This window comes from Panthera tigris, chromosome E3, assembly GCF_018350195.1.
Source record: "Panthera tigris isolate Pti1 chromosome E3, P.tigris_Pti1_mat1.1, whole genome shotgun sequence".
Classification (NCBI taxonomy): Eukaryota; Metazoa; Chordata; class Mammalia; order Carnivora; family Felidae; genus Panthera; species Panthera tigris.
In genome coordinates, this window is record NC_056675.1 from 25985729 (window position 1) to 26012439 (window position 26711).

At 41.8% G+C, this 26711-nt stretch overlaps 1 protein-coding gene across 4 annotated transcripts in view; it reads right to left on the reverse strand.

The window, feature by feature from the left end:
* Positions 1-127: 127 nt before the first annotated feature.
* The window catches only part of IQCK (IQ motif containing K), a 124832-nt gene continuing 98248 nt past the window's right edge, over positions 128-26711 (reverse strand). For all 4 annotated transcript variants that reach the window (XM_042970938.1, XM_007087296.3, XM_007087294.3 and 1 more), the window contains one exon: positions 128-325. In XM_042970938.1, coding sequence (XP_042826872.1) covers positions 291-325 — 35 coding nt within the window. In that variant the 3' untranslated portion in view covers positions 128-290. The remainder of the gene's footprint in view (positions 326-26711) is intronic.

Here is a 26711-nt window from a genome sequence, read left to right on the forward strand (position 1 = left end):
GAATACACCTGAAACACTGAAGAAATAATATGGATACAAGAATAAAATTTTGAGATACTGTAGAAAGTTAAGATCAGTACTGTCTTAGGATAAACGATACGCACTAAAACATGTGTGCCACAAATGCTATCTTCTGCAGAAAAGATTCTGTATTCACATGTACCAAAAGTAGTCATTAAGAAAGTTAACAGAGAGGAAGCATAATTCGTACATTTTCCTCACAGAGGGTCACTGAAGCTCCGAAGGGAAAAGATCCCACCAGTGGCTAAATAAGGTGGTGGAGTCTTAGCTCAGGCCTCCTCCTCTTTCTCCATTTTGCATTTCACTGCAAAGAAATGAAAGAGAAAGTCGGGATCGATTTGCATATCTAGACAGACTTGTCATTTTGAAAACAGCAAATTTTGATGTGTAGGATCAATGACACCAAAGCCCAGTGAGCACCTGCTATGGTTCTGGCGCCATGGGAAGGACACAGGGCCATTGTGCTCCAGGGACAGAACCTGAAGTTTCAAAACCATGCAATGTTGATGGCCATTCTTTCTTTCCCCAGTTTTAATGAAAAAGAATTGACATGCACTACTGTATCAGTTGAAGGCATACAGCACGATGGTTTGATTTACGTAGATTGTGAAATGGTTACCACAATAGGTTCAGCTAACATTGATCTTCTATAGGTCCAATAAAAAGAAAAGCGGAAAAAAAACCTCTTGTGATAGAATTCTTGGGATCTACTCCTAATGACACAGCAGTGTTAGCTATAGTCATCACATGTACGTTACATCCCTAGTTCTGATTTATCCTGTAACTGGAGGTTTGTATTGTCCCTGGTAACCACAAGTCTGATCTCTTTTCCTGTGAGTTTGGTTTGTTTTTTGTTTGTTTGGTTGTTTGGTTGGGCTTTTTTAGATTCCACATATAAATGAGATCATACAGTATTTGTCGTTCTCTACCTGACTTACGTCACTTAGTGTAATACCTTCAAAGTCCATCACAGCCATTCTTAATTTAGTTCAGCAGAAGGTCAAAAGGGTGCTTTGCAGGTCAGGGGAACTGAAGAAAGGAAGTTTTACTGAAGATGATGACAGATTCCAGGCTCTTGACTCAGCCCAATCTGTCACCACTCACCTTGCTACCCCCACCCGCCCAAAATTAAAAACTCAGGATTACACTGGGGTGAATACAAGGTCAGAAAAGAATCTTTTCACAGTCTGGAAAAGAATGTGATATGGGGGATTTCCTGCATTGGCCAAACAGGAAAGTTCACAGAACACAGGATGGCACTACTTGTCCCAGTAGGTACAAGCCCCTCCCCTGGAAAAATAGGGAAACTCAGTCCCCTAGGGGCTGGGGGGGGTGGGGAAGGAGATGGAATCCTTTCAGAAAGACCCTCTCATTTTTAATAAGTCTTTGCTTCTAAAGGTCCAAGTGCTTGTCCTGGACATTAGTGCCTGAAGGCTCTTCTGAACAAGGTCGTGGGCTCTGGTTACACGTGGAGAGCAGTGTCCTAGCAGAAAGGGTGTTGGGGCTTGTTACCATGTAAGGCGGATGTTTTGATCCAGCCAGGCCCACGCATGGAGTGAGGTGTGGACACCATCACGTGCAACACAGTTACTTCCTGTTGGAAGTGGGGCAAAAGCTTTCATCAGCCCAGGCTAGCCCAGCAGTCTTCAAGCTGGAGCTACACAAAGACTTTCTAAGGGTACTTGGTCATGGTTTATTCAAAGAAAGTCAACCTCTAAATCTGCAGCTTCCAACCGTGGACTTGCAGTTGTGGGATTTATACCGACCCCCTCTCCTACCTCTCCCCGTCCTGGCATTGCCTAGTGTGTACAAAATCCCCAGGTGTCAAACAAGGAGGCAATTTGTCCAACGGAGTCTCCTTTCTATGCTTAATAACTACCAAGAATTATAATCTATTTATTTGGCTTTGTGAACTACTAATGATCGTATTAATAACTCGAACCAGGAAAAGTATTTTTAATACTTGGAACCTGTGGTCACTGGAAAATTCAAAGAAATGTTTTCAATGTGTACATCTTTTTTGTTCTCTATATATGGAAGATCTATGGGTAACCACCATGAACACCCCATGTGCAACTAGACCCTACTGATGACAATGATCCTGCATAGCCAAGGATGCTCTACACCCCTGAAGGTGCTCTCCCAGTATCCTGCTGACCCATGATGTGATCCGGATGTGAATGTTTAGCAACTGAGTGGGGATGGCAGAGTCCTGACTTGTAGTATTTGCTGATTTCCATAGTTGATTTTAAGCTACCAGCCTGACCAGGCACAGTACATGGCTGATCTGGGTCTCTACAAGTAGGTATACAGGGAAACCTCAGGAGCAAGATGGTACTCTAGGTGTGATTGGGGGGGACTAGCAATGTTTGCAATACTGGCAACCTGTTAGAAATACAAGCCGACAGCTCCACCCCAGACCTATAGAATCAGAAACAGTGGAGCCCAGCAATCTGGGTTTTTAACAAGCTCCCAGGTGATGCTGATGGATACAAGTTAAAGTTTGACCCACTGTTGGTGGTTCTCTACCCTGACTATGTCTAAGAATCATCCCCGGGCCCCTTCAGAAGCCTGTGAGTGCCTGGGTCTCACCCCAGACATTCTGATGTAGTTGGTCTGAGGCACCAGTATTTATTCAAAGTTCCCATATGTTGCTACTGTTCACCAGGGTTGAGAAACCCAAACTGCGGTTGGAATGCCTTTAAAAAAACATGACCATAAAGATCCTGACAGCAATTTAGAAGAATCAAGAATTCCCCTCTTTGTCTCAAAATTTAAGCAGGTTAAATGACTTCTCTAGCCTATAACTGGCAGACAGATGCTAGAGGCTACTAATAGCCACACAGAGAAGGAAGGATTGGCTTCTGTGAAGAATTCCCAGCCCTTGGATTTTCTGTAGTTTCTCAGGCCTGCCTGAAGTTAGAATTCATCTGCTCACCTTTGTCCCAGTATCTTTTTTTTTTAAGTTTATTTATTTATTTTGAGAGAAAGAGAGGCAAAGGGAGAGAACCCCAAGCAGGGTCTGCACGGTAAACACAGAGCCTGATGTGAGCCTCGAACTCACAAACCGTGAGTTCAATCAAGAGTTGGATACTTAACCAACTGGGACACCCAGGTGTCCCAGCAGTATCTTTTCTGCTTTTTCAAGGTTTTTTTTTTTTTTTTTTTTTTTTTTTTTAGAAAGAGAGCATGAGCAGGAGAGGGGTGGAGAGGGGCAGAGAGGGAAAGAGACAGGGGATTCGAAGCAGGCTCTGTGCTGATAGCAGCAAGCCTGACGCAGGGCTTGAACCCAAGAACTGGGAGATCATGACCTGGGCCGAAGGCAGACACTCAACCAAATGAGCCACCCAGCTGCCCCTACTTTTGTCCCAGTATCTTAACCAATTCCTGTCCATGCCTTGATAACCTCTCTTAGCCAGCCCACACTTTGACTTTGCCTGGGAAAAAGCCGTGTTAGCTCTTTCAGATTATTACACAAAAATCTTCAGAGTAGAGAGCAGAAAGGGATGCTAGGACCACTCCTCCAAACTGAAGAATCAAAAAAATACTTTCTAGAGTTGATGGATTGGAAACAAAGGTGGACATGGAGCCTCATGATGGAACCATCTGGGGAGCTTTGAATATTGTCAATGCCCAGCCCTGCCCTAGCCAATCAGGTCAGAGTCTCTGCAGGTGGGGACTGTCCATTAGTGCAACCACATAGGAAAAGTGGCATTATCAAGTAAAACTGAGTATGCACGTGCCCTGCAATGCAGGGATTCTGCTCCTAGATCCACTGCCTGGAGAAACCCTTGCACACATGTTCTGAGTGACTGAATAAAGATGTTCATGATAGCAGAAAGCTGCAAACAACCCAAATGTCCATCAACAGCTGACTGGATAAATAAATAGTGGTCTACGTGAACGGTGAGTGTACGGCAATGAACATGAATAAACCACGGGTACACCTGTCGGCTTGGAATCGCTTATCGATGTTGAAGGAAGGGCATAAGGCACAGTGTGATACATGTAGTGTGATTCTATTTACAGCAAATCTAAATACTGAGGAGTGCCTATAAAGATAAGAAGAACTCTAAAGAAAGGCAAGGGAACAATGAGCATAAAAGTTAGGGTGAGCGGCTTCCCTGGGTGTGGAGGAGCTTTAAAGGTGTTGACAGTATTCTATTTTCTTAACTGGGACAGTAGTTACATGAGTGTCTGCTTCATAGGTATATATGTACTCTATAGTCACTATTGTTTGTATACCCCCCATTGTATTGTTTGTATGCCCCAAAACAAGTAAAAAGAAATAAAGATGGTAGTATATTACTTGAAATTACAAAGTCAACTCGTAAAGGAACAGAAAAGAACAACTTAACTGTTTGGGGAGGGTATAGATGGGGTGTAAGTGAGCTAACCCCCATCTGTCGTAGCAGGAAATCAGTAGATAATGTCAAAAACCATATCTATCGTATCTAAAATCATAACCGTCCAGAGAAACAGCCCAGAGTTCAAAGTTATTGCCATAGCAGAGGGTGCCACAAAGATGATGCTCATTCCGTCCTTCTGTTCATCCTGTACAGCAGTCCCCCACCACCGTGTCCTCGGGGAACACATTCCAAGAGCTCCAGTGGATGCCCAAAGCCACAGATAAGGTGGGGGGGACTACTGTATATCTTTTTAACCGTGGGAACAATGTACAAGGATTACTTTGCTAAAAATTAAGAAACAGATTGAAGTCTCCCCCTTAGTGGTTTTCCTCCTCATCTTGGCAGGACAGAGCCTTGCACAGGTGGGACCACAGGTAGGTAAAAGGAGGGAGGTAGGGAGGAGCAGCAGGGGAGAAGCAGGTAGTGATGACTAAATAAAGGAACCTGGCTTCCATTTTAGTTTTAGAGACATCATCATGGTTGGCCTCCAACACCAATGGACAGATGCCTCCACACCTCTGCACCGTCCTTGTCCCCCTTAGCAGGCTGGTGTGCAGCCAGTTCCGGAAGGGCTAGAGAGTGGAAAATCCCAGAGAGATGCGCCAGCCCTTCAGCTTCAATTAAAGGCAGTGTGACAAGAAAGGCCCTGCATACTAATAAGAGTTGCTTATGGTTTCCTCCTCTTGGTCACCCTCCTTCTTGTTCCATTTAGTGACAAGGCTGAGAACTCCAGACAGTTGGGAGAAGCTGCCCAAGGCTTGAGACGTAGGAAATTCGGGACCACGGGGTAGTCGGGATGTGGCCTCAGCATAAAGGATCATCTGGGGCAGATCCCCGGGCTACTCCAGACCTTTAGAATCAGATCTCCAAGAGCGAGGCCTGGGAATCAGCATCCCCCATCTCTGTGCCTTGAGTGATCCTTTTGATGTGACAAGTTTGGGAAAGAGTACTGCATCACTCAGCCAGCACGCGGTGCCTGTCTCCTGGGGGCCCAGGTGTGAGACGGTGCTGGGAGGAGCAAACAAGACAAGGCCTGCAGAGTGCTGAGCACTGAGTCTGATCCAGAGTTAGGCACCCAGTGAGTACTGCTTGCTATTATTTTCAGGGCATGCTCTTTGATCTCAAGGAGCTCACGGTCAAGAGGGGGAAACAGAAAAATAAACAGGAGCTTGTAAGAACCAAGAGATGTGCACACACTGTAGAGAGAAGTTGCTTCAATGATATGTTCATCCATCATACAGTTATGGACTCAAAACAGTACTGCATGTTGAGTTACAAAGAGGAGGCTGGTTCACAATCTCAAGTCACCAATATACTTAAGAAACCTTAAAGTTTAATTTGTTATCCAATGAGCACCCACTTTCTAGGATTCCAGGTAAATAATAAAAGCAAACACTTCTGTGGCACAGACTGGGCCCTTCACACACAGGAAGCGATGGGGAGGTGAGTGTTGTGATTTTGCCCAGTCTGACAGACAAGGAGATAGGGGCGCACACAGGTTATAGCTTGTCCGTGGTCACACCATGGCTGTCTGGCTCCTGCATTCATGCTCTTAACCCCTGCAGGGTCATGGTCTCTCTCGTGGGAGATGAAGATTTCTGTACTCAAAGATACCACAACGAAGTATGCAGACAATGGTGTTCACTACCACATCATTTACCACAAAAACGGTTTGGGAACAATCTAAAGGCCCAACAACCGGGGAATGATTCAGTATCTGATTTCTTTTTAAGTTTTATTTATTTATTTTTAGAGACAGAGAGAGCAGGGGAGGGGCAGAGAGAGAGAGAGGGAGAGAGAGAGAATCCTAAGCAGGCTCCCTACTGTCAGTGCAGATGCAAGGCTCGATCGTACCATGAGATCATGACCTGAGCTGAAATCAAGAGGTGTGCGCTCTGGGAATGCAAGCTGGTGCAGCCACTCTGGAAAACAGTATGGAGGTTCTTCAAAAAACTAAAAATAGAACTACCCTACAACCCAGCAATTGCACTAGTAGGCATTTATCCATGGGATACAGGTGTGCTGTTTCCAAGGCATGCACCCCCATGCACCCCCATGTTCATAGCAGCACTATCAACAATAGCCAAAGTATGGAAAGAGCCCAAATGTCCACTGATGGATGAATGGATAAAGAAGATGTGGTATATATATACAACAGAGTATTATTCGGCAATCAAAAAGAATGAAATCTTGCCATTTGCAACTACGTGGATGGAACTGGAGGGAATTATGCTAAGTGAAATTAGTCAGAGAGGGGCGCCTGGGTGGCACAGTCGGTTAAGCGTCCGACTTCAGCCAGGTCACGATCTCGCGGTCTGTGAGTTCGAGCCCTGCGTCAGGCTCTGGGCTGATGGCTTGGAGCCTGGAGCCTGTTTCCGATTCTGTGTCTCCCTCTCTCTCTGCCCCTTCCCCGTTCATGCTCTGTCTCTCTCTGTCCCAAAAATAAATAAAAAACGTTGAAAAAAAAAATAAAAAAAAAAAAATAAAAAAAAAAAAAAGAAATTAGTCAGAGAAAGACAAAAATCATATGATTTCACTCATATGAGGACTTTATGAGACAAAACAGATGAACATAAGGGAAGGGAAACAAAAATAATATAAAAACAGGGAGGGGGACAAAACAGAAGAGACTCATAAATATGGAGAACAAACTGAGGGTTATGGGAGGGGGTGTGGGCTAAGTGGGTAAGGGTCACTAAGGAATCTACTCCTGAAATCACTGTTGCACTATACGCTAACTAATTTGGATGTAAATTTTAAAAAATAAATAAATAAATAATAAATAAATAAAAAATAAAAAACTGAGTCACCCAGGCTCCCTGGTATCTGATAATTTATAAACTTGGTAAAACATACAAAACCATTAAAAATGTGATGCTTTTGCAATGTTTGAAGGAACAGGTAGAAACCTCAAGGGGAAAATACAGTGGGGCACATTTGCTATAAATTTTGATGAGGCAAATTTGAAATTGCTCAATACCAAAAGCTAACAATGTCTCCAAGGGGAACACTAAAGCTCTGTCTGTTGGTGCTGGAAGTCGACCACAATGATGTTTCTAAAGGTAAGGTGGAAACCAGGTTCTTTCATTCACCATCTCTGCCCCTTTTTTCCCTCCTATCTTTCTGTAAAAAAGTATTTTGGAAGAACAAATGACTCTTGTTTTACATCTATTCCTGACTGAGGCCTTCCACAGTACATCCTTAAATGTGACTGCCTTTTACAAAATCCAATCATGTCCATTACCGCAACTAAGTTATGGCCCAGCATCTTGACCATGTTTAAAAACAAAAAACAACTACACGTAAAATGATTAAGAGGAAATGGGTGAATTTTTGTTTTCCCAAATGTCTACAATACACATGTATTGCTATCCAATTGGGAAAAACTTTCTTTCTAGAAGAATTATAAGAAAATATACCAGACAGGGGCGCCCGGGTGGCTCAGTCAGTTAGGCTTCTGACTTCAGCTCAGGTCATGATTTCATGGTTTGTGAGTTCGAGCCTTGCGTCGGGCTCTGTGCTAACAGCTCAGAGCCTGGAGCCTGCTTTGGATTCTGTGTTTCCCTCTCTGTTTGCCCCTATCCTGCTTGCACTCTGTCTCTCTCTCTCTCAAAAATAAATAAACATTGAAAAAAGAAAAACAGACAGAAGAATAAGAAGGACTATCAAGAGAATGAATGCCTATATAATATTAGTGCAATCAGAGCTAAAAGATTGGGAAAGGTAGGAAGGAAAAAATTGGGGTCAAATGGCCAACAGGAAGTTAGCTGCAGGAGTCCAGGAGATGCAACCCTCCCCAGTATGGCTAGACCCAGCACTGGGAGACCCTGAGAGATCCACCTGAAGGTGAAGTTGCCCTCATAGAGGTGACCATTCCAAAAATATTAATGAAATGGGCACTAGGAAGTTTCTGACTGGAGAAATGCTAGAAAAATAATGCTTCCCCTTCAGTTTGCTTGAATGTAGAAGGGTAGACTTTGAAGTCAAGCAGACCCAGTCTCCAAATCCTGGCTCTGCCATTTAAGAGCTGGGTGACCTCCACCTCCAGCCTAATTTGCTCATTTGAACTGAAAGTATAATCATCTCAACCTCACAAAGTCCTTATTAATGTACAGGCACCTGGCCGGCTCAGTCAGTGTGACTCTTGATCTCAGGGTTATGAGTTCAAGCCCCACATTGGGTATAGAGATTACTTAAAAATAAAATATTTTTTAAAAATTTAAAAAATAAAGGATATAATGTATTTAAAGTGCCGGGTGCAAGGATTGACACGTATGTAGTGGATACTCAACTAATGTGACTTCTTTTCCCCTACGTGGACTGTAGAAATATAAGCTAAAATGCTGCTAGAGAGTTCACTTAGCATTTAAAAAAATTCATATGGGGCTCCTGGGTGGCTCAGTCAGTTGAGTGTCCGACTTCGGCTCAGGTCATGATCTCACAGTTTGTGAGTTCGAGCCTTCGTCGGGCTCTGTGCTGACAGCTCAGAGCCTGGAGCCTGCTTCGGATTCTGTCTCCCTCTCTCTCTGCCCCTCCCCCACTTGTGCTCCGTCTTTCTGTGTCTATCAAAAATAAATAAAATGTAAAAAAGAATTTTTTTAAAATTCATACCATCTCACTCATCTGCAAGGTATTTCTCTTGCAAGCTCACTATCAAAGAGAGTTAAGAACTTGAAAGTAAGCAGAAGCCAGTGTAGATGTTCAGAAACTCTGTTGTTTCAGTCATAGGAGAGCCTCTGCAACCTCTCTCAGAACAATGTGTGCTCGTTCATTCTTTAAGCCTCATTCTGGCAAATTGAGCTATCAGATATCCCAAGAGTATAACTGAGTTTAGGAACGCAGTGGTGTGTCCCAATGGCCGATAATTACATTAAAAAGTGTACAACATCATTAGTCATCACGGAAATTAAAGGCATGATGAGAGAGCTAATGCACAGTCACCAGCATGGTTAAAATGAAAGAGATTCACCATACCAAGTGTTAGCAAGGATGCAAGGAAGTGGAACACTCCTGTTTCATGAGTGTGAATGGGAAAATGGTGCAACCGCTTTAGAAAATGATTTGGCAGTATCCTCTAAAATTAAATATTATATATACTCCCGGACCCATCAACTCCACTCCTGGACAGTCTGCCAACTGAAGTGAGTATTTAAAGCCAAGAAAACACATACAGGGATGTTCATAAAAGCGGCATTTTTCATAATAGCCCAAAACTGGACACAACCCAAGTGTTCATCAGTAAAGCAAATGGATATAGAAATTGTAATCATATTCATATGAAAGAATACTACGCATCAGTGAAAAAGCAAACCACTATTACCCTCAACAATCTGGCTGAATCTTCCAGACATAATGTTCAGCAAAAGAAGCCAGGCACAAAGAAGTTCATACTGTGTTTTCTATTTATACAAAGTTTGAGAATAAGCAAAACTATTTTATGGTTTTAGGAGTCAAAATAGAGTTTGCCTTGGGATTTGGGGCTACTGACTGGTTGCGGGCACGAAAGAGCCTGCAGAGGTGCTCGGGCATGTTCTTAACTTGATCTGGGTAGCGGTTATGTGGGACATACATATGTCGAAGTTTGGTTAGGACCAGGGGTGCCTGGGTGGCTCAGTTGGTTAAGAGTCTGACTTCGGCTCAGGTCATGATTTCAATACTTGTGAGTTCAAGCTCTGTGTCGGGCTCTGTGCTGACAACTCAGAGCCTGGAGCCTGCTTCAGGTTCTGTGTCTCCGCTCTCTATGCCCTGCCCCTCCCTTGCTTGTGGTCTCTCTCAAAAATAAATAAACATTAAAAAAAAATTTAAAGAATTTCACGTAGGACCAGTGTATCCTACTGCATGTAAGTTTCACCTCAACAACAAATAAATTAACTAAACTAAACTAAACTAAACTAAAATTAAATTAAATTAAAATAGGAAAATAGGTCTCTGAGGACCTTTTAATTCAGATCCAGGGCCAGAAGTCTTAGGTGCCTCAGCAGTCCCTAAGGGCCCCATACACTTGCAAAAGAATATTAACAGTATCACATAATTAATCAAGAAACTTGCATTAACTGAATGCTAGACATTATGTTCATTTATCATCTCATTCAATCCACCCAAGCCACTCTGGGAAGTAGATGTGATCATTATTTCCCTTTTACTGATGAGGAAACCAAGGCTTAGAGACACTAAGCTACCTAAGATCACAGAGCTGAGTAACTGGCCATGCCAAGATTCTAAGCCTGGTCTATCTGAGTTCAAAACCCATGGTCTAAACCATCAAGTCATAGCACTAAAAAGTAAGAAATGAGGTCCCTGATCCCGACCCAGAATAATCCGATGGAGCTTATAGTCATGCCCCATACTTTCCAATTAGGAAGGCAAGGCATGTATAATATATATTACCAAGACTTTATTTCTCTTCTGTCTTCCTGGAGTGAATTTTATTTTGGTGACGTGGGGCTCAATCTCATGAACCATGTGATCATGACCTGAGCGAAATCAAGAGTTGGACACTTAACTGACTGAGCCACCCAGGCACTCCTGGACTGAATTTTAAAATGAGATTATTTTTTGGGGCTCCTGGGTGGCTCAGTCAGTTAAGTGTCCGACTTCAGCTCGGATCATGATCTCATGGCTCATGGGTTCGAGCCTTGCGTCGGGCTCTGTGCTGACAGCTCGGAGCCTGGAGCCTGCTTCGGATTCTGTGTCTCCCTTTCTCTTTGCCCCTCCCCCACTGGTGCTCTGTCTCTGTCTCTCAAAAATGAATAAATGTTTAAAACAATGATATTATTTTTCCATTATAAAAAAACATAGCCATTATGGAAAATTGGAAGAACACAGAAAACATGTGGAAAAATCAATAAAAAATAGCTCCATGTACCCCCAGTGGAGGAACAAATGATGGAAGGTTTTTTTTCTAACAAGAAATAAGTGTTGACATTCGAGGGGTAAATGTCAGTAGTCTGATAACCTTCTTTTCTTGAGAGTCAGATGTTGGCCTGCATTATTTTAAGGAAAGTTGAGCCCTGGAAGCCATAAGGCATCGGGGAGAATCTGACAGTCTTGAATGTGCAATAATTAAGGCATATTGCTGACTTCTAAACAGTGTTACTAAAGTAAACTCAGTGAAGTCTCCTTGAAGGCGGTATTTTAAATGGGAACATTCGGTGCTAAAAGTGACAACATTGGTTATATTGAGACAGAAACATGGGGATTATCAAATTCTGACCCTGGAAAGGATCTTGGTTTCTGGAAAGGGAGACATTTAATAAAAGACTCATTTTTTTATAAGTGAAGAAAGCTGAGGCCCCCAAGGGGGAAGGAAGCCACCAAGGCAAAATCAGTGACAGGGCCATTGGAACAGAGCTTAGTTGCTCAGAGCATACCTTCTGGAAGCAAAATCTTACCATCATTTACCAACTGGGTGACCTTGAGCAAGTCTCCTAACTCCTTTGAAGCCTCAGCTCCCTCAGAGATAGTGAGACCTTCCTCTTGGTGGCATGAAGGATGAAATGAGATGATTCATTGCCCGGCACACAGTAGGTCAGTAGGTGCTCAATAAAATTCTTCCTTCCTTCCTTCCTTCCTCTTCTTTCCATCTTTCTTTTCTTTTTCTTTTCTTTTCTTTTACTTTTCTCTTCTCTTTTCTTTTCTTTTTCTTTCTTTCAGATTTTATTTTTAAGTAATCTCCACACCTAACTCACAATCCCGAGATTAAGAGTTGCATGTCTTCCTGACTGAATCAGCCAGGCACCTCTCAATAAATTTTTTTTTCATGTTTATTAATTTATTTTGAGAGAGAGAGAGACAGGGTGTGTGAGCTGGGGAGGGGCAGAGAGAGAGAGAGAGAGAGAGAGAGACAGAGACAGAATCCCAAGCAGGCTCCGCACTGACAGTGTGCCCCAATATGGGGCTCAAACCCACGAACCATGAGATCATGACCTGAGCTGAAATTGAGTTGGATGCTTAACTGCCTGAGTCACCCGGGTGCCCCTAAAATTATTTCTTAATCATACAAGTAACACAGTGTCTATAGAAAAACTGGAAAATATGCTATTTTTAAGCAAATATTTAAATGATTTTCTTTAAATCATTTTTTCTAAAAATCAAATTTTATGTGCTATTCAGATGTTTATATATCTATGAGCATTTTCTTTCCACATCTCAATTCACGAGGCTAAGTCCATTTCACAGTTAACTGAATTGCATCAAGACTGGAGTTCCAACAATTTAAACAGCCACCGTCTGCTAGGTTGTCCTTCAAAATTCAGTGTCTTCAAAAGCCTAGTGAGTCATGGGTGTGAATGAACAGACAAACCCCATCAGCCGTGTCTTGTGACTTTTTTATTTATCTCTACATTCTCAGCTGCTGCTGCCAAGACTGAACCTTTAGAAATATCCCAAGCATTTTGAATGAGCCTGGGTATAAACAGTTCTCATCCAGTTCAGACTGGCAGAGGCTCTATATATTAAATGTTGCCTTTAAGTGAAAAGGAAACAAATCCCCCAGTTTATTTTTAAACAGTTCCTTTACAAGAGTAACAATTTAATAACTAATCAAGAAATCATTTCAATCTGTACTGAGGGACTGGGGCAATATTCACTCATTATCTTAGTGCTTGATCCAGAGCCCAGGGCAGGCTGGGTTCAAGTCAAGAAACTCCAAGGACTAAGAAACCAAACTTATCAAACATTAAGAGGAGGGGTTGGGATTCTGTTTCTCTCCTTCTCTCTGCCCCTCCTTTGCTCATGTTCTCTCTCTCTCTTTTTTCTCTCTCGAAAATAAATAAACTTAAAACAAATTTTTTTTTAAAAAGGGGCGCCTGGGTGGCTCAGTTAGTGAAGCATCCAACTCTTGGTTTCAGCTCAGGTCATGATCTCACAGTTCGTGAGTTTGAGCCCCACATTGGGCTCTGTGCTGACAGTGCGGGGCCTGCTTGGGATTGTCTCTCTCCCTTTCTCTGCTCCTCCCTTGCTCATGCTCTCTCTCTCAAAAATAATTAAATAGGGGCGCCTGAGCGGCTCAGTTGTTTAAGCATCTGACTTCAGCTCAGGTCATGGTGAGTTGGAGCCCCATGTCAGGCTCTGTGCTGACAGCTCAGAGCCTGGAGCCTGTTTCAGATTCTGTGTCTCCCTCTCTCTCTGCCCTCCCCCACTTACGCTCTCTCTCTCTTTCAGAAATAAAACAAATAAATATTTAAAAAATAAACTTTAAATTTTTTTTAAATTTTTTTTTAAAACGTTTATTTATTTTTGAGACAGAGAGAGGCAGAGCATGAACGGGGGAGGGGCAGAGAGAGAGGGAGACACAGAATCAGAAGCAGGCTCCAGGCTCTGAGACATCAGCCCAGAGCCCGACGCGGGGCTCCAACTCACGGAACGCGAGATCGTGACCTGAGCTGAAGTCGGACGCCCAACCGACTGCGCCACTCAGGTGCCCCATAAAATTTTTTTTGAAGAAAAGAAAAGAGGAGGGCTTGGGAATTAAAAACCCAAGAGTTTCAACAATAGGGTTCTTCTTAATAAGAAGTCCCCTGGTATACTGAAAAGAAAACGTGAATGTTTCCAATCACAGACAGTGAGAAACATATTTACCTCCAAACAAAACTGCATTTTAGAAAGGATCATTCATATCACCTACGTCATTCTTACCCCCAAAATGTCTCCTAAATGCATCCACTTCTGTCCATTCCCACTGCCAACAGGTCACCTAATCTGCTCCCCACCTGCAGCCACATTCATCTTTTTAGAAAGCCTATCTGATGCTGCCACTGCTCAGTTAAAACCTTTTAAAGGCTCCCTGCTGTCCTCAGGATCAAGTCCACAGTCTTTAACTGCTCTCTCTTGGCTCCACGGTCACCCTGCATCCTGCTTGTGCCACACAGGCCTTTTTTCAGTCCCCCTTCCAGACTCAGGGTCTTTGCTTAGGTACTTTTCTCATCCTAGAAAGCCCTTCCTGCCATTCACATCTAGTTAATTCCTAGCTCACTTCTGATCTCAGCCTAAGGGAACCTATTCAAATTCCCCTGCTGATCTCTCATGGCACCCTGAACTTCTTAGAAGCACTGATCACAATTTGTAATCAAGTAGTTATGTGATTACTGGAACAGTGTCTGCTTCACCCCTAGACTTTGAGTTTCTAGTAGAGCAAGGTATTGGCTTATAGTCTCCATTGAATACCCCAACACCTGGAACTATCCAGTCCCACACCCAGAGCAGAAGCTCGATCAATCTTTGTTGACCTAATTAATGAATCCTACTCTAGCTTCCTTTTGTAAGTCCCAACCACCCTCTCTCTCAGCCACTAGGTTGTTGAAAGGACACACATCTTTCCTGGGAAAAGAACACCCAGACTTTAGTATCAGAGAGGTAAGTGTTTGCATTTGAGCCCCAGCACTTACTTATCAGTACCCCCTAGGCCCAGTCATTAATCCTCTTGAAGCTTCTGTTTCCTTGCCTATAACATTGGGCTCCCCATGGATCTCACTACACAGGTAATCTTGACATTTAAATATATTAACTGAGATCGCATATAAAAATCCACCAGAAGAATGACCAACACACAACGGACGCAACAAGCACATAATAAATGGTGGTTCGTATTGTGACTCAAACTACTGTGTGCTTGGTTTCCTACCTTAAGCCCCTTTAGCCCCTGCTGCTGCCACAACGTAATCCAAAGCAGCAAAATATGTTGGGGGCCTCCTGCTTTCCTTCTGGCATTCCTGTGTCAGCATCTACTATGTGTTTGTCGATGCTAGACCTAAATCGTAAACAGGCCAGACACAGCCATTGCTCCCTCAGAGCTAATCTATGCTTTAATGAAAAGATAAGGGTTTTCAATATGTAAACAATATCTTCCATAGCTACACAAATGGAATTAAACCATCTCACAGCCATTGCTAAGAAACGATTCTAAGAAACTAACCTTAAATACATACAAAGATTTAGGAATGAAGACATCTATTTGGTGCATGATATTAAAACACTGTTCTTGGGGTGCCTGGGTGGCTCAGTCGGTTGGGCGTCCGACTTCGGCTCAGGTCATGATCTCACGGTCCGTGAGTTCAAGCCCCATGTCAGGCTCTGTGCTGACAGCTCAGAGCCTGGAGCCTGTTTCAGATTCAGTGTCTCCCTCTCTCTGACCCTCCCCCATTCATGCTCTGTCTCTCTCTGTCTCAAAAATAAATATACGTTAAAAAATTTTTTTTAATTAAAAAAAAACTGTTCTTTGGTCAATGTGAGAAATAGTTAACGTCTACTCATTTTTTAAAATATATTCTTTAAAATTTTTTTTTTTATTTTTTAAAGTAATCCCTATACCAAACATGGGGCTCAGACTCACAACCCCGAGATCAAGAGTAGTGTGCTCCATCAGCTGGGCCAGACAGGAGTCACTAATGTCCACTTATTATGACTGCAATTCCCAGGCTGATAAGAAAGACCTGAATGCCAGCCCACCATCTCCATTTCTGCTACCTGTTGCAACTTCTAATATAGCTAGCAACAGTAACAACAATGATGAAAATAAGAATGATGATTATTATAAGTACTATTTATTGGGTCGTGTGTGCTAGACTATACATTCCTTTAATCTTTAAAACAGCTCTATTTTTTTTAAAGTTTATTTATTTTCGGGGGGGGGGGCAGAGAGAGAGGGAGAGAGAGAATCCCAAGCAGGCTCCAAGCTGTCAGCTTAGAGCCCGATGCAGGATTCGATCTCACAAACCGTGAGATCATGACCTGAGCCGAAACCAACAGTCAGACACTTAACCCACCGAGCCACCCAGGCGCCCTTCAAAACAGCTCTATTATTATTACTATCTGCATGTGTCAGATGAGAACACTGTGGCTCAGAAAGATTAGTGACTTTTCTAAGCTGCAAATGTGGGATTTGACTCTTTTTTGTGACCATTCTACTACTTTTAGGGAAATCACCTCAAAGTTTGAGTTAAAAGATTAATGTTTTCAGTATGTAAAAATATCTTTAATAGCTTCACAAATAAAATTAAACTCTCTTAGGAACGAAGGCAGCCATGGAGGCAATATTTATAATGATGAAGTTCAGAAAGAAGTGTCTGATAGGAAGATAACTAAATTATGTACTACACATATGTAAAATGAGTTTATAATATAGAAGGATGTTTACAATGTAGAGTTAGGGACACATGAAAATAATTGTTATGGGTGATGATTTCATTGACATAAAGTTAAAGCTAGAGTTGCATTTTCAAAAACATTGGCAATAAAGACGACAATTGGAAATTCAAAGGTCCAAGAATTGCCAAAACAATCTTGAAATAAAGAAGGTTGGAGGATTCAAATTTCCTGAATTAAAACTTATTATACAGTTATAGTAATTGAGACTTTGTGGTACTAGCATAAGGATAGACATATATAAAATGGAATTAAAAGTCCAGAGATAAACCCTTACATTCATGTTCAACTGATTTGTAACAAGGGTGCCAACATCATTTCACTAGGGAAAGAGGAGTCTCTTCAACAGATGTTGCTGGATGCCTGGATATCCACATGCAAAAGAATGGAGTTAGACTCTTACCTTATGCCATATACAAAAATTAACTCAGGTCACCTGGGTGGCTCAGTCGGTTAAGCATCCGACTGTTGATTTTGGCTCAGGTCATGATCTTACTGTTCATGAGATTGAGCCCTGTGTGAGGCTCTTCTGTGCTGACCGAGGAGCCTGCATGGGATTCTCTCTCTCTATGTCTCTCTGCCCTTCCTCTGCTTGTGCAAGCTCATGTGCTCTCTGTCTCCCTCTTAAAATAAATAAAGTTAAAAAAAAAAATAACTCAAAATAGGTCAAAGACTTAAATGAAAGCACTTGAATCATACAACTCTTAGAAAAAAAGTAAACAAATCTTCATGACCTTGGATTAGGCAATGGTTTCTTAGATAGGATACCAAGAACACAAGCGACAATTGAAAAAATAAATTGGACATCACCAAAATTAAAAACTCTTGCGCGTCAAGACACCAAGAAAGTGAAAAGACAGCCCACAAAACTGCAAATTATATATCTGATAAGAAACTTGTGTCTAGAATATACAAGGAACTCTCATAACTCAACAACAAAATGATAGTCCAATTAAAAAAGGCAAAGGATCTGAATAGACATTCCTCCGAAGAAGATATACAAATGGCCAGTAAGCACATGAAAAGATGCTCAACCTCATTAGGCATCAGGGAAGCATAAATCAAACCACAATGGGATACCACTTCACACCCACCAGGATGGCTATAATCCAACAGACAGATAATAACAAGTGTTAGCAAGGATGGGCAGAAATTGGAACTCTCCTTCACTGCTGGTGGGAATGTAAAATGGTTTAGCCACTCTAAAAACAGTTTTGCAGTTCCTCAAACAGTTGAACCTAGAGTTACCATATGACCCAGCAATTCCACTCCTATGTACACACCCAAGAGGATTGAAAATACATCTTCACACAAAACTGGTACATGAACGTTCGTGGAAGCATTATAGAAAATAGCCAAAAATAACTTAACATCCATCAACAGGTGACTAGATGGATGAGATGTGATATGTCCACACCATGGGATATATTCAGCCATGTTATGAGCTGAATTGTGTCCCCCCCTCAAATTCACATGCTAAAATCCTAATCCTCTCAAGTGACTGTATTGGAGATAGGGCCTTTAAGGAAGCAATTAAGGTTAATGAGGTCTTAAGGGTGGAGCCCTAATCCCATAGAACTGGCACCCTCATAAGAAGAGGAAGAGATACCAGAGCTCTCCCTCCCCTGCTTGAGGATCTTAGCTAGAAGGCAGCTTCTGGAAGCCTGGAGAAGAGCTCTCACTGGAACCTGACCATGTTTGCACTCTGACCTCAGACTTCTGGCCTCCAGCACTGTGGGAAAATAAATGTCTGTCGCTTACACCAGCTAGTCTGTGGTGTGTTGTGATGTCAGCCTAAGCTGACTGATACAAGCCATAAAAGGAAATGAAGTATACATAAATGCTACGACATGGATGGACCTTGAAAGCATTGTCCTAAGTGAAACAAACCAGTCACAAAGACAACTCCATAGAGACAGAAAGGAGACTAGTGATTGTCTGGGGCTGGGAGGAATGGGGGTCTTGGGGAGTTATGGGTAAGGGGAATAGGGTTTCTTTGCGAGGTGATGAAAATATGCTAAAACTGATGGCAGTCATGGTTGCAAATTTTGTGAATATACTAAAAGCCACTGATTTGTATGCTTTGAATTGTACGACATATGAAATATATATCAATAAAGCTGTTTAAAAAAATAAAGCTATTTCAGTAGTGGTCATCTCTGGGTGGTGAGACCTACAATGACCAACTTTTTTTGTTCAATTTTTCCACAAAGGGCAATTATTACTTCTTTTTGCAATTATTCCTTTTATAATCAGTTAAGAAGAAAGTTACTTTAAAAAATTCGCTAAAACAAAGACCAACAGTATTCTTCTTTTCTACAAAGCTGATAAAACTTCACACCTCTGCAAGAGTTGGATACACTGTAATGACAACTCCCCCTGGACCAGGCTTCTCAGTGTTTAATGTTCTTTCGCATACATTAGCTCATGTGAGATTCACAGCCTCTGTGTTGTAAACAAGGCAGATGCCTGTTTTCTTTCTGAATATATTTATATCTTGCTTTCTCCCTAAAAGGAATTGAGATAATTCACAACAAAATATAGTAATAAAAGTGGAAGGAAAAAAAAGAAAAAGAAAGAAAACCAAGTCTGAAGAGAAACAGATACGCTTAACCAGAAGAGCCAATAAGCTGTTATACAAGAGCTTTGAAATGAACTCTGAGGTTCCTGGCAGACAAGGTAAACAGGGAAAGTTAGGGAAGAAGCAAACTATTTCCTCAAGGGAAGCAACATTTTTCCTGGCACTATCTGCTGGATAACTTTTCTCATACGAGGATTTTTTTAAATGTTTACTTATTTGAGAGAGAAAGCGAGGAAGCAGGGGAGGGGCAGAGAGAGAGAGAAGGAGATAGAGAATCCCAAGCAGGCTCTGAGCTGTCAGTGTAGAGCCCATCTTGGGGCTGGATTCCATGAACTGTGAGATTGTAACCTGAACCAAAATCAAGAGTCGGACACTTAACCAAATGAACCAACTAGGCACTTCTGATGGTTTATTTTTGTAGAAGGATTTAATGGAGTTTGACTGAAACTTTTTTACAGAAGATGCAAAAGTACATTTAATATGGCTATTTCCTAGAGCTACCTTGGTTTTGTAGGCCAAAGATATACCACTTTGGCAAATTCAGGTTAAATCTAAGATCAGAGGACCCAAGTTTATCTGCTCTAAGCCAGTGTCTTCCATACTCACAAACTGCCACCTACAATAAATACAACTTAGGGGCACCTGGGTGGCTCAGTCAGTTGAGCATCTGACTCTTGGTTTCTGCCAAGGTCATGATCCCAGGGTCATGGGATCAAGGTGCTGAGCCTGGAACCTGCTTGGAATTCTCTCTCTCTCTCCCTCTGCCCCTCTCCCCCACTTGCATGCTCTCTCTTTCTCTCTCTAAAAGAAAAAAAAAAGTTAAAGAAATACAATTTACATGGGGCACCTGGCTGGCTCAGTTGGAGGAGCACGCAACTCTTGATCTCAAGGTCATGAGTTCAAGCCCCATGTTAGGAGTAGAGATTACTTAAATAAATAAATGTTTAAAAAAAGGGAGGGGGGATGCAATTTACATCATTTTTACAGTACACAAAACTTTCACTGATGAAAGATAAGATATAGGAAGAGCATTTCTCTTACTATAAGCAATACACACTAATATCTTCTAGGTCTACTCTTTTGTTTTTTAAATGCAGGTGGCAACCCACTAATTGATTTCACCATCCACAGTGGGAAAATGGCTCCAACATGCTTCAAAAATTGTTTGGTTTACAGCAGTCACTGATCATTACTGAGCACCTAATGTGTATGAGGCATTGAACTAAGCATGTTATATGGATTGTCTCATACAGGTCTCTTAAGGATCCAGTGAGGGGAGTCCTTCTATTATTTCCATTGTACAGATGAAGAAACTAAAGCATAGAGAGGTTCAATAACTTGCTCAAGGTCACACAGCCAGTGACAATCCACAGGTAGGCCTTAGGTCAAGTCTTTTAACTCAAATAACCTCTCAGTTGGACTTTTAAAGGGGTGTTCATCTCATTTTACAGTTAAAAGATGGAAGATGAGAAAGGGTAAGTGCCTTGCTCAAAGACACACAGTTAGGAAGCTTCCAAGCAGGTTTGAAGGTAGATTTGGGGACTCCAAAGCCCGGACTTTTTCTGCTATCATTAGCTGCTCTCTCTGAACAGCTTCAGCGGTCACTTTGAAACCTCTTAAGAGACAAGTCTTTAGATGACATGAAAAGCAAATGAGGGCAACTCCAATGCGCATGGTAACAGGAGGACATTACACAGGACTCAGTTTCTGCTGCCTCCCTCCTACTCGGATGGGACAAAATAAGGCACCTTTCAAACGTTTTTCTATATACCAGAGTATCATCAGTGACAGTCTTGCTGGGTAACTTTTTCTGATCTCTTGATGCTTTTCTGCATTTTCCTCATGAGAATGTATTACTTCGATAAAGGGACAATTTTTAAATCTGTGTAAAAGGAATCAGCCTGCCCTTCTTGACAGCTACCTTCCAGAGCTCTTTACCTTGAAAATTTTCCATGTCCTGGACTAATGAGAGTTGAATCTGGAAATTGGCAAGACACTTCAGCTACTCAGATCCTAAATTTAGATCCTAAGGCGAATACCATGAGTCAACAGGGCTGGACTGGTGCTCACAGAGTGGAGTGGGACAATTAGGTGGGTGGGACCACTGCCCTTTAAACCAGGCTAACAGGCGTAAAGGGACATGAGCTTCTTGCCCTTGGCAGTTTAATCAGAGGTTGGATCCTGATGGATTTTGTATGAAACCAAACACCAAGAGATTTCTCCTGAGCATTTTAACTCCATAAATAACATCTGTACATTGCAGCATGAGGTGGGGAAGAGGAAGGACTCTGGAATCAAGCTGCCTGGCTCTGCTACTTCTTTGCTGTTGAGGCTCTGGGTACATTGTTCAACCTCTCTGTGCCCCAGTTTCTTCATCTATAAAATGGACACCACAGTAGTACCTGCTTCACAGGGCTGCTCTGAAGACTGAGTCACTGCTAGGGAAGCACATGGAACAGTGCTTGCCTCATAGTAAGCACACAGTTGATAACCTTTGCTATTATTCTAGAAAACATAAATAATCAAAAAAGGAAAATAATCACCTGCATTTCTATTTTAGAAAAAAACTAAAACAGGCAGTAATCAATCAACCCATCAATCACCAGCATTACTACCACTTAGAAATAATCACTATATAGTGGCACCTGGCTGGCTCAGGTGACGAAGCATGTGACTCTTGATCTCAGCATTGTGAGTTTGAGCCCCACGTTGGGTGTAGAGATTAGTAAAAAAAAATAAATAAAGTTTTTAAAAAAGAAATAATCACTAGTAGCATTTTGGGGTTATATTCTAGTAGACTTTTCTTTTTGTGTAAGCATTATGTCTCCCGTTTGTTTGTGTGTTTGTTTGCTTAGAAACAGCTCCATTTACTTGTCCTTGGAGTGTTCACTACGCTAGATAATTTGGGAGGGGGATTATGAAACACAGATCCATTCATTAATCAACAAATATTTCTTGAGCATCTACCATGTGCTGTGTGTTGTTCTAGATGCTGGGGATACAGCAGTGAACAAAACAGGAAGGAAAAAGAAAGCCTCTGCTACTACAGAATTTACACTGCGTGGTTACACGGACAATAAACAAAATAAATCTTTAAAATCCTGGGAGATTCAAAGGAATTAAACACTTGAAAAAATTATTAGTGGCTAAGTTATGTGTATCATATAGTCAAAGAAAATTTAAAAATTTTTTATTTTATTTTTAATTTTTAAAAGTATTTTAATGTTTATATATTTTTGAGAGGGAGAGAGACAGAGTATAAGCAGGGGAGGGGCACATTGGGAGAGAGGGAGACACAGAATCTGAAGCAGGCTCCAGACTCTGAGCTGTCAGCACAGAGCCCAACGTGGGGTTTGAACTCACAAGCAGTGAGATCATGACCTGAGCTGAAGTTGGATGCTCAACCAACTGAGCCACCCAGGAGCCCCCTCCTCTTAAGATTTTTTAAAGGAACCACTTTGGCTATACCATTTTACATTCCTACCAACTGTGCATGAGGATGCCAATTCTCTACATCCTCACAAACACTTATTATCTTCTGGGGGGCTTTTTGATAGTATTCATCCTATTGGGTGTAAAGTGGTCCATGCCTTCAATTAAGTTTTTTTTTTGTAGCAGCTTTATTGAAACATAATTCACATACCATACAATCCACCCATTTAAAGCGCATGAAAACTCAATAGTTCAGTATCGTCACAGATGTGTGGAGTCATCACCACAATCGATTTTATACTTCCTCACCCCAAAAATGAAACCCCGTACCCTTTAGCTATTGCCCTCCATTCCCCCAGCTCTAGGCAACCCCTGATCTATTTTCTGTCTCTGCAGATTTGCCTATTCTGGACATTTCATACAAATGAAATCATATAATATGTGGTCTCTTCGGTGTCTGGCTATTTGCACTTTGCATTAACGCTTTCAAGGTTTGTCCATGTTGGGGCAGGCATACATCCTTCAATCCTTTTCAAGGTGTGGACTTCAATTCTGTATTGGGCTCTTTTTGAGCTTTTGGACACCATGAATTCCAGACCTCTCCCTCAGCCTACCAGTCCGTGGACTGGCTGAAAGGAAGGCTGTGAGAACAGCAAGGCAGTATGAAATTGTGGAAAGTTCTAAATTTCCTCAGCTCTGCCACTTATTGGCCTGTGTGACCAAAGGTGAGTGACTTAACCTTTGGGACAGTTTCCTCCCCTGAAAGATAGGGTAATAACAGTATGTATTAATAGAATTTGTCATGAAGATTAATCAGAAATAATATATGTAAGGTGCCCAGCACATAGTAGGCCTTCAATAAATTGAGCTCTCATGAGGACCATGGATCTTTGCAGACAGCCAAGGTTTGGCAGTTAAGGACACAGGCAACACTACCCTCCAGGCCAGGACACCACACAGCAGGAGCAACTTCCCATTGCCTTCCCTTCATTAGCTCCAACTTTCATTCAGAGTCACCCCTGGGTGTGACAGACCCAAATATGGTGATAGGAAAGGCCCTCAGTCTAGGGTATATGCTTCCCATTCTTCTAATATATGATCGAACAAAAATCTCCTTTAAACATCCCTGCTCCTTCCCCACAATCTCTCCTAAATGGCCAAATACGCAATCCATCCTTTCTTCTAACCCACCTCAACATCTAAACCTCCCCAGTTACTCTCTGGCCCTCAGCTATCCCACACTACTCTCCCCAATAAAAGCCTAGAATGTTCACCATCTTTTTGTTCTTGCCCTCAGTGTTGAGACCAACCCCCCAAGCCCATCAATCACCACCAAGACAACCACAAGTTTTCCAAGGTCTACATTTGCTCTGCAATAGGCCTCTTGCCCAGGGGGCAGGCGATTCTATGGCAACACCAGTTGGAATTCTTGTTTAGAGAGATTTCCTGGTTTACTCTTTCCATTTTTCAAAGGAGAAAGCCAAGTCCATCTACTTGGTAAATTGCACAGATGGGCCAGGAATTCAGATTCCCTGAATTTTAATCCAAATGAAATTGCATTAGTGAGAAGAGCCTCAAAAGGAAGACTTTGAATCCAAAACCTATCACTGTTGCTGGGACCTTGCAGCTTGTCCACCACGATATTAGGATTTTGCTGATGCGGTTACAACACATTCTCTACTAAGAATAGATCCGTGTAATCACTTTCTCTGGCCTCTAGCCTGATGTATCCTTATAAATTTCTCCCAGGGGTTGCTAATCTGCAGCCAGGATTGAGAACCACTGCTATCAGTAAATTACTTGGAATAAAAATTTTAGGGGTGCCTGGGTGGATCAGTCGGGTAAGCGTTCAGCTTTGGCTCATGTCATGATCTCAAGGTTCATGAATTTGGGCCCCACGTTGGGCTCTGTGCTGACAGCTCAGAACCTGGAGCCTGCCTCTGATTCTGTGTCTCCCTCAATCTCTGTCCCTCCCGCGCTCACACTCGCCCTCTTTCTCTCTCTCAAAAATAAATAAAAAGACATTTAAAAAATTTTATACATATTTCTTGACAGTTTAAAAAAATATTACTAAAACCAGCCACCAGGTATTCACTTTGGACTAGGGGTCTATTTAATAGCATACAATGGTATTTAATCTTACTTAATCCTCACAGGAGCCCTCTGCAACAGGCCCTAATTGTCCCTGTTATAACAGAGGAGCAAACTGTGCCTTAAGAGGATGAGCAACTTGCCCCTGATCTCATTGATGAAAAGGGGCAGGACCCCGGTTCTGTCAGACCCCAAAGCCAATATCCTTTTTTTTTTTTTTTTAAATATCTGTTCATTGATTTTGAGAGACAGAAAGAGAGCAAGTAGGGGAGGGGCAGAGAGAGAGGAGAGAGAGAATTCCAAGCTGGGTCTGTGCTCTCAGCGCAGAGTCTGATGCAGGGCTCGTACCCATGAACCATGTGATCATGACCTGAGCCAAAATCAAGAGTTGTATGCTTGACCAACTGAGCCATCTAGATGTTCCCCTCCACCAAAGCAATATTCTTAGTAACAACATGTATTACCCACATATTACTAATCATTTATTGATCTTCTTATTATGAGCCAAGCACTATTCCAGTTCATTTAATCTTCCCAAAACTCTATGGGGTTGTTGCTAATATCAGTATTTCCACTTTATTGCCGTGCCAACTGAGTCAGTGACAGAGATTATGCAACCTGCACAAGGTTATACAGTTGATAAATGGGAAACTTAAGCCAATCTGGTTCTGAGAGATCTCCAGAAGTTGGTAGATTTATCCAAATCCTACAAAAGCACTCTGCATCTATATAACTTCAAAGAAGAATACTGAACAATCAGATGAAGGAATGAAGCTAAGGAGGTTGGAAGCATCCATTTACATAAACTTAAATTTGGGATCTTGAACTTGTGGGGCAAAGCACTTTAATTTTTATTTACTTATTTATTTTTTAGAGATACTGCAAGTGGGGGAGAGGGGCAGAGGTAGAGAGAAAGAATCTCAAGCAGGCTCCATACTCAGTACAGAGCCCAGTGCAGACCCCGATGCAGGGCTCCATCCCATGACCTTGGACTGTGACCTCAGCCAAAATCAAGAGTCAGATGCTCAATCACTCAATCGACAGAGCCACCCAGGTGCCCCATGGCACCCAGAGCATTTCAAAAAAAAGAAACCCTCTTTGATTTACTTTTTAATTTCAGCAGAACAGTAGGGGATCTTTGAGCATTTCAAAAGAAGGCAGTCCTAGCTATGCAGACGTGTGCACATTTTTAATGAAAAAATATGTACGAAAGTTGATGTCATCCAAACATCTCCACCCACGGGTGAGTCTTAAATTAGAACCGATGAAAGTAATATTGAGGCATGAAGTCCCTAAATTTCTTTTAATCAAATTTTTATTTCTTTTGCAGGTTCAAATGGAGAAGGAATAAAGTTTGAGGAGATATGAGAGAAAAAATTAAGATGTAAGTGACACCTTAGAGTTACTGATATATTTCTTCTTAAAGAGTAAGCGTATTATCATAGCAATGACTTCATTTAGAATTACTCTCAAGGCAATAATCATTCGCATTTTACAAGCAGGGAAAATGAAACACCAAGATCACATCACCCATCAACAGTTCCAAAGCGGGTTGGTGGCATTAAGTGCAAATGGAAGCAACAATTTTGGATGACAACATGACAATCGCTGTCTAAACGTAGTACATGCAAGTCCTTTGAACCAGCAATTTCATTTCTAGGACTTTATCCTATAGAAATACTTCTATGAGTAAGCAAGGACAAATCTACAAAAATATCTATGGAAGCATTGTTCACAATATAGGCTGAATATTCATTTATAGGGATTGTTTTTTTTAAAAGCATGGTACAGACTGATTACCATTTTTATGGATCCACAAAAAAATAATGAGATAGATCTAAATATATTGGCACGTGTGATACCGTGATTTATAATAAGAAATATATATTTGCCTTTGTCCCCACTTCTGGCATACAGCTCCTAAAAACCCTTGGAATTTCCCAAGTGAAGAAAAGCTAAAGGTGTCATTTGTTATGTTGATAAAGTGACTTTTGGATCCAAGTTAGGATGGGGGCTGGTTGCCGGGGAAAACCAAC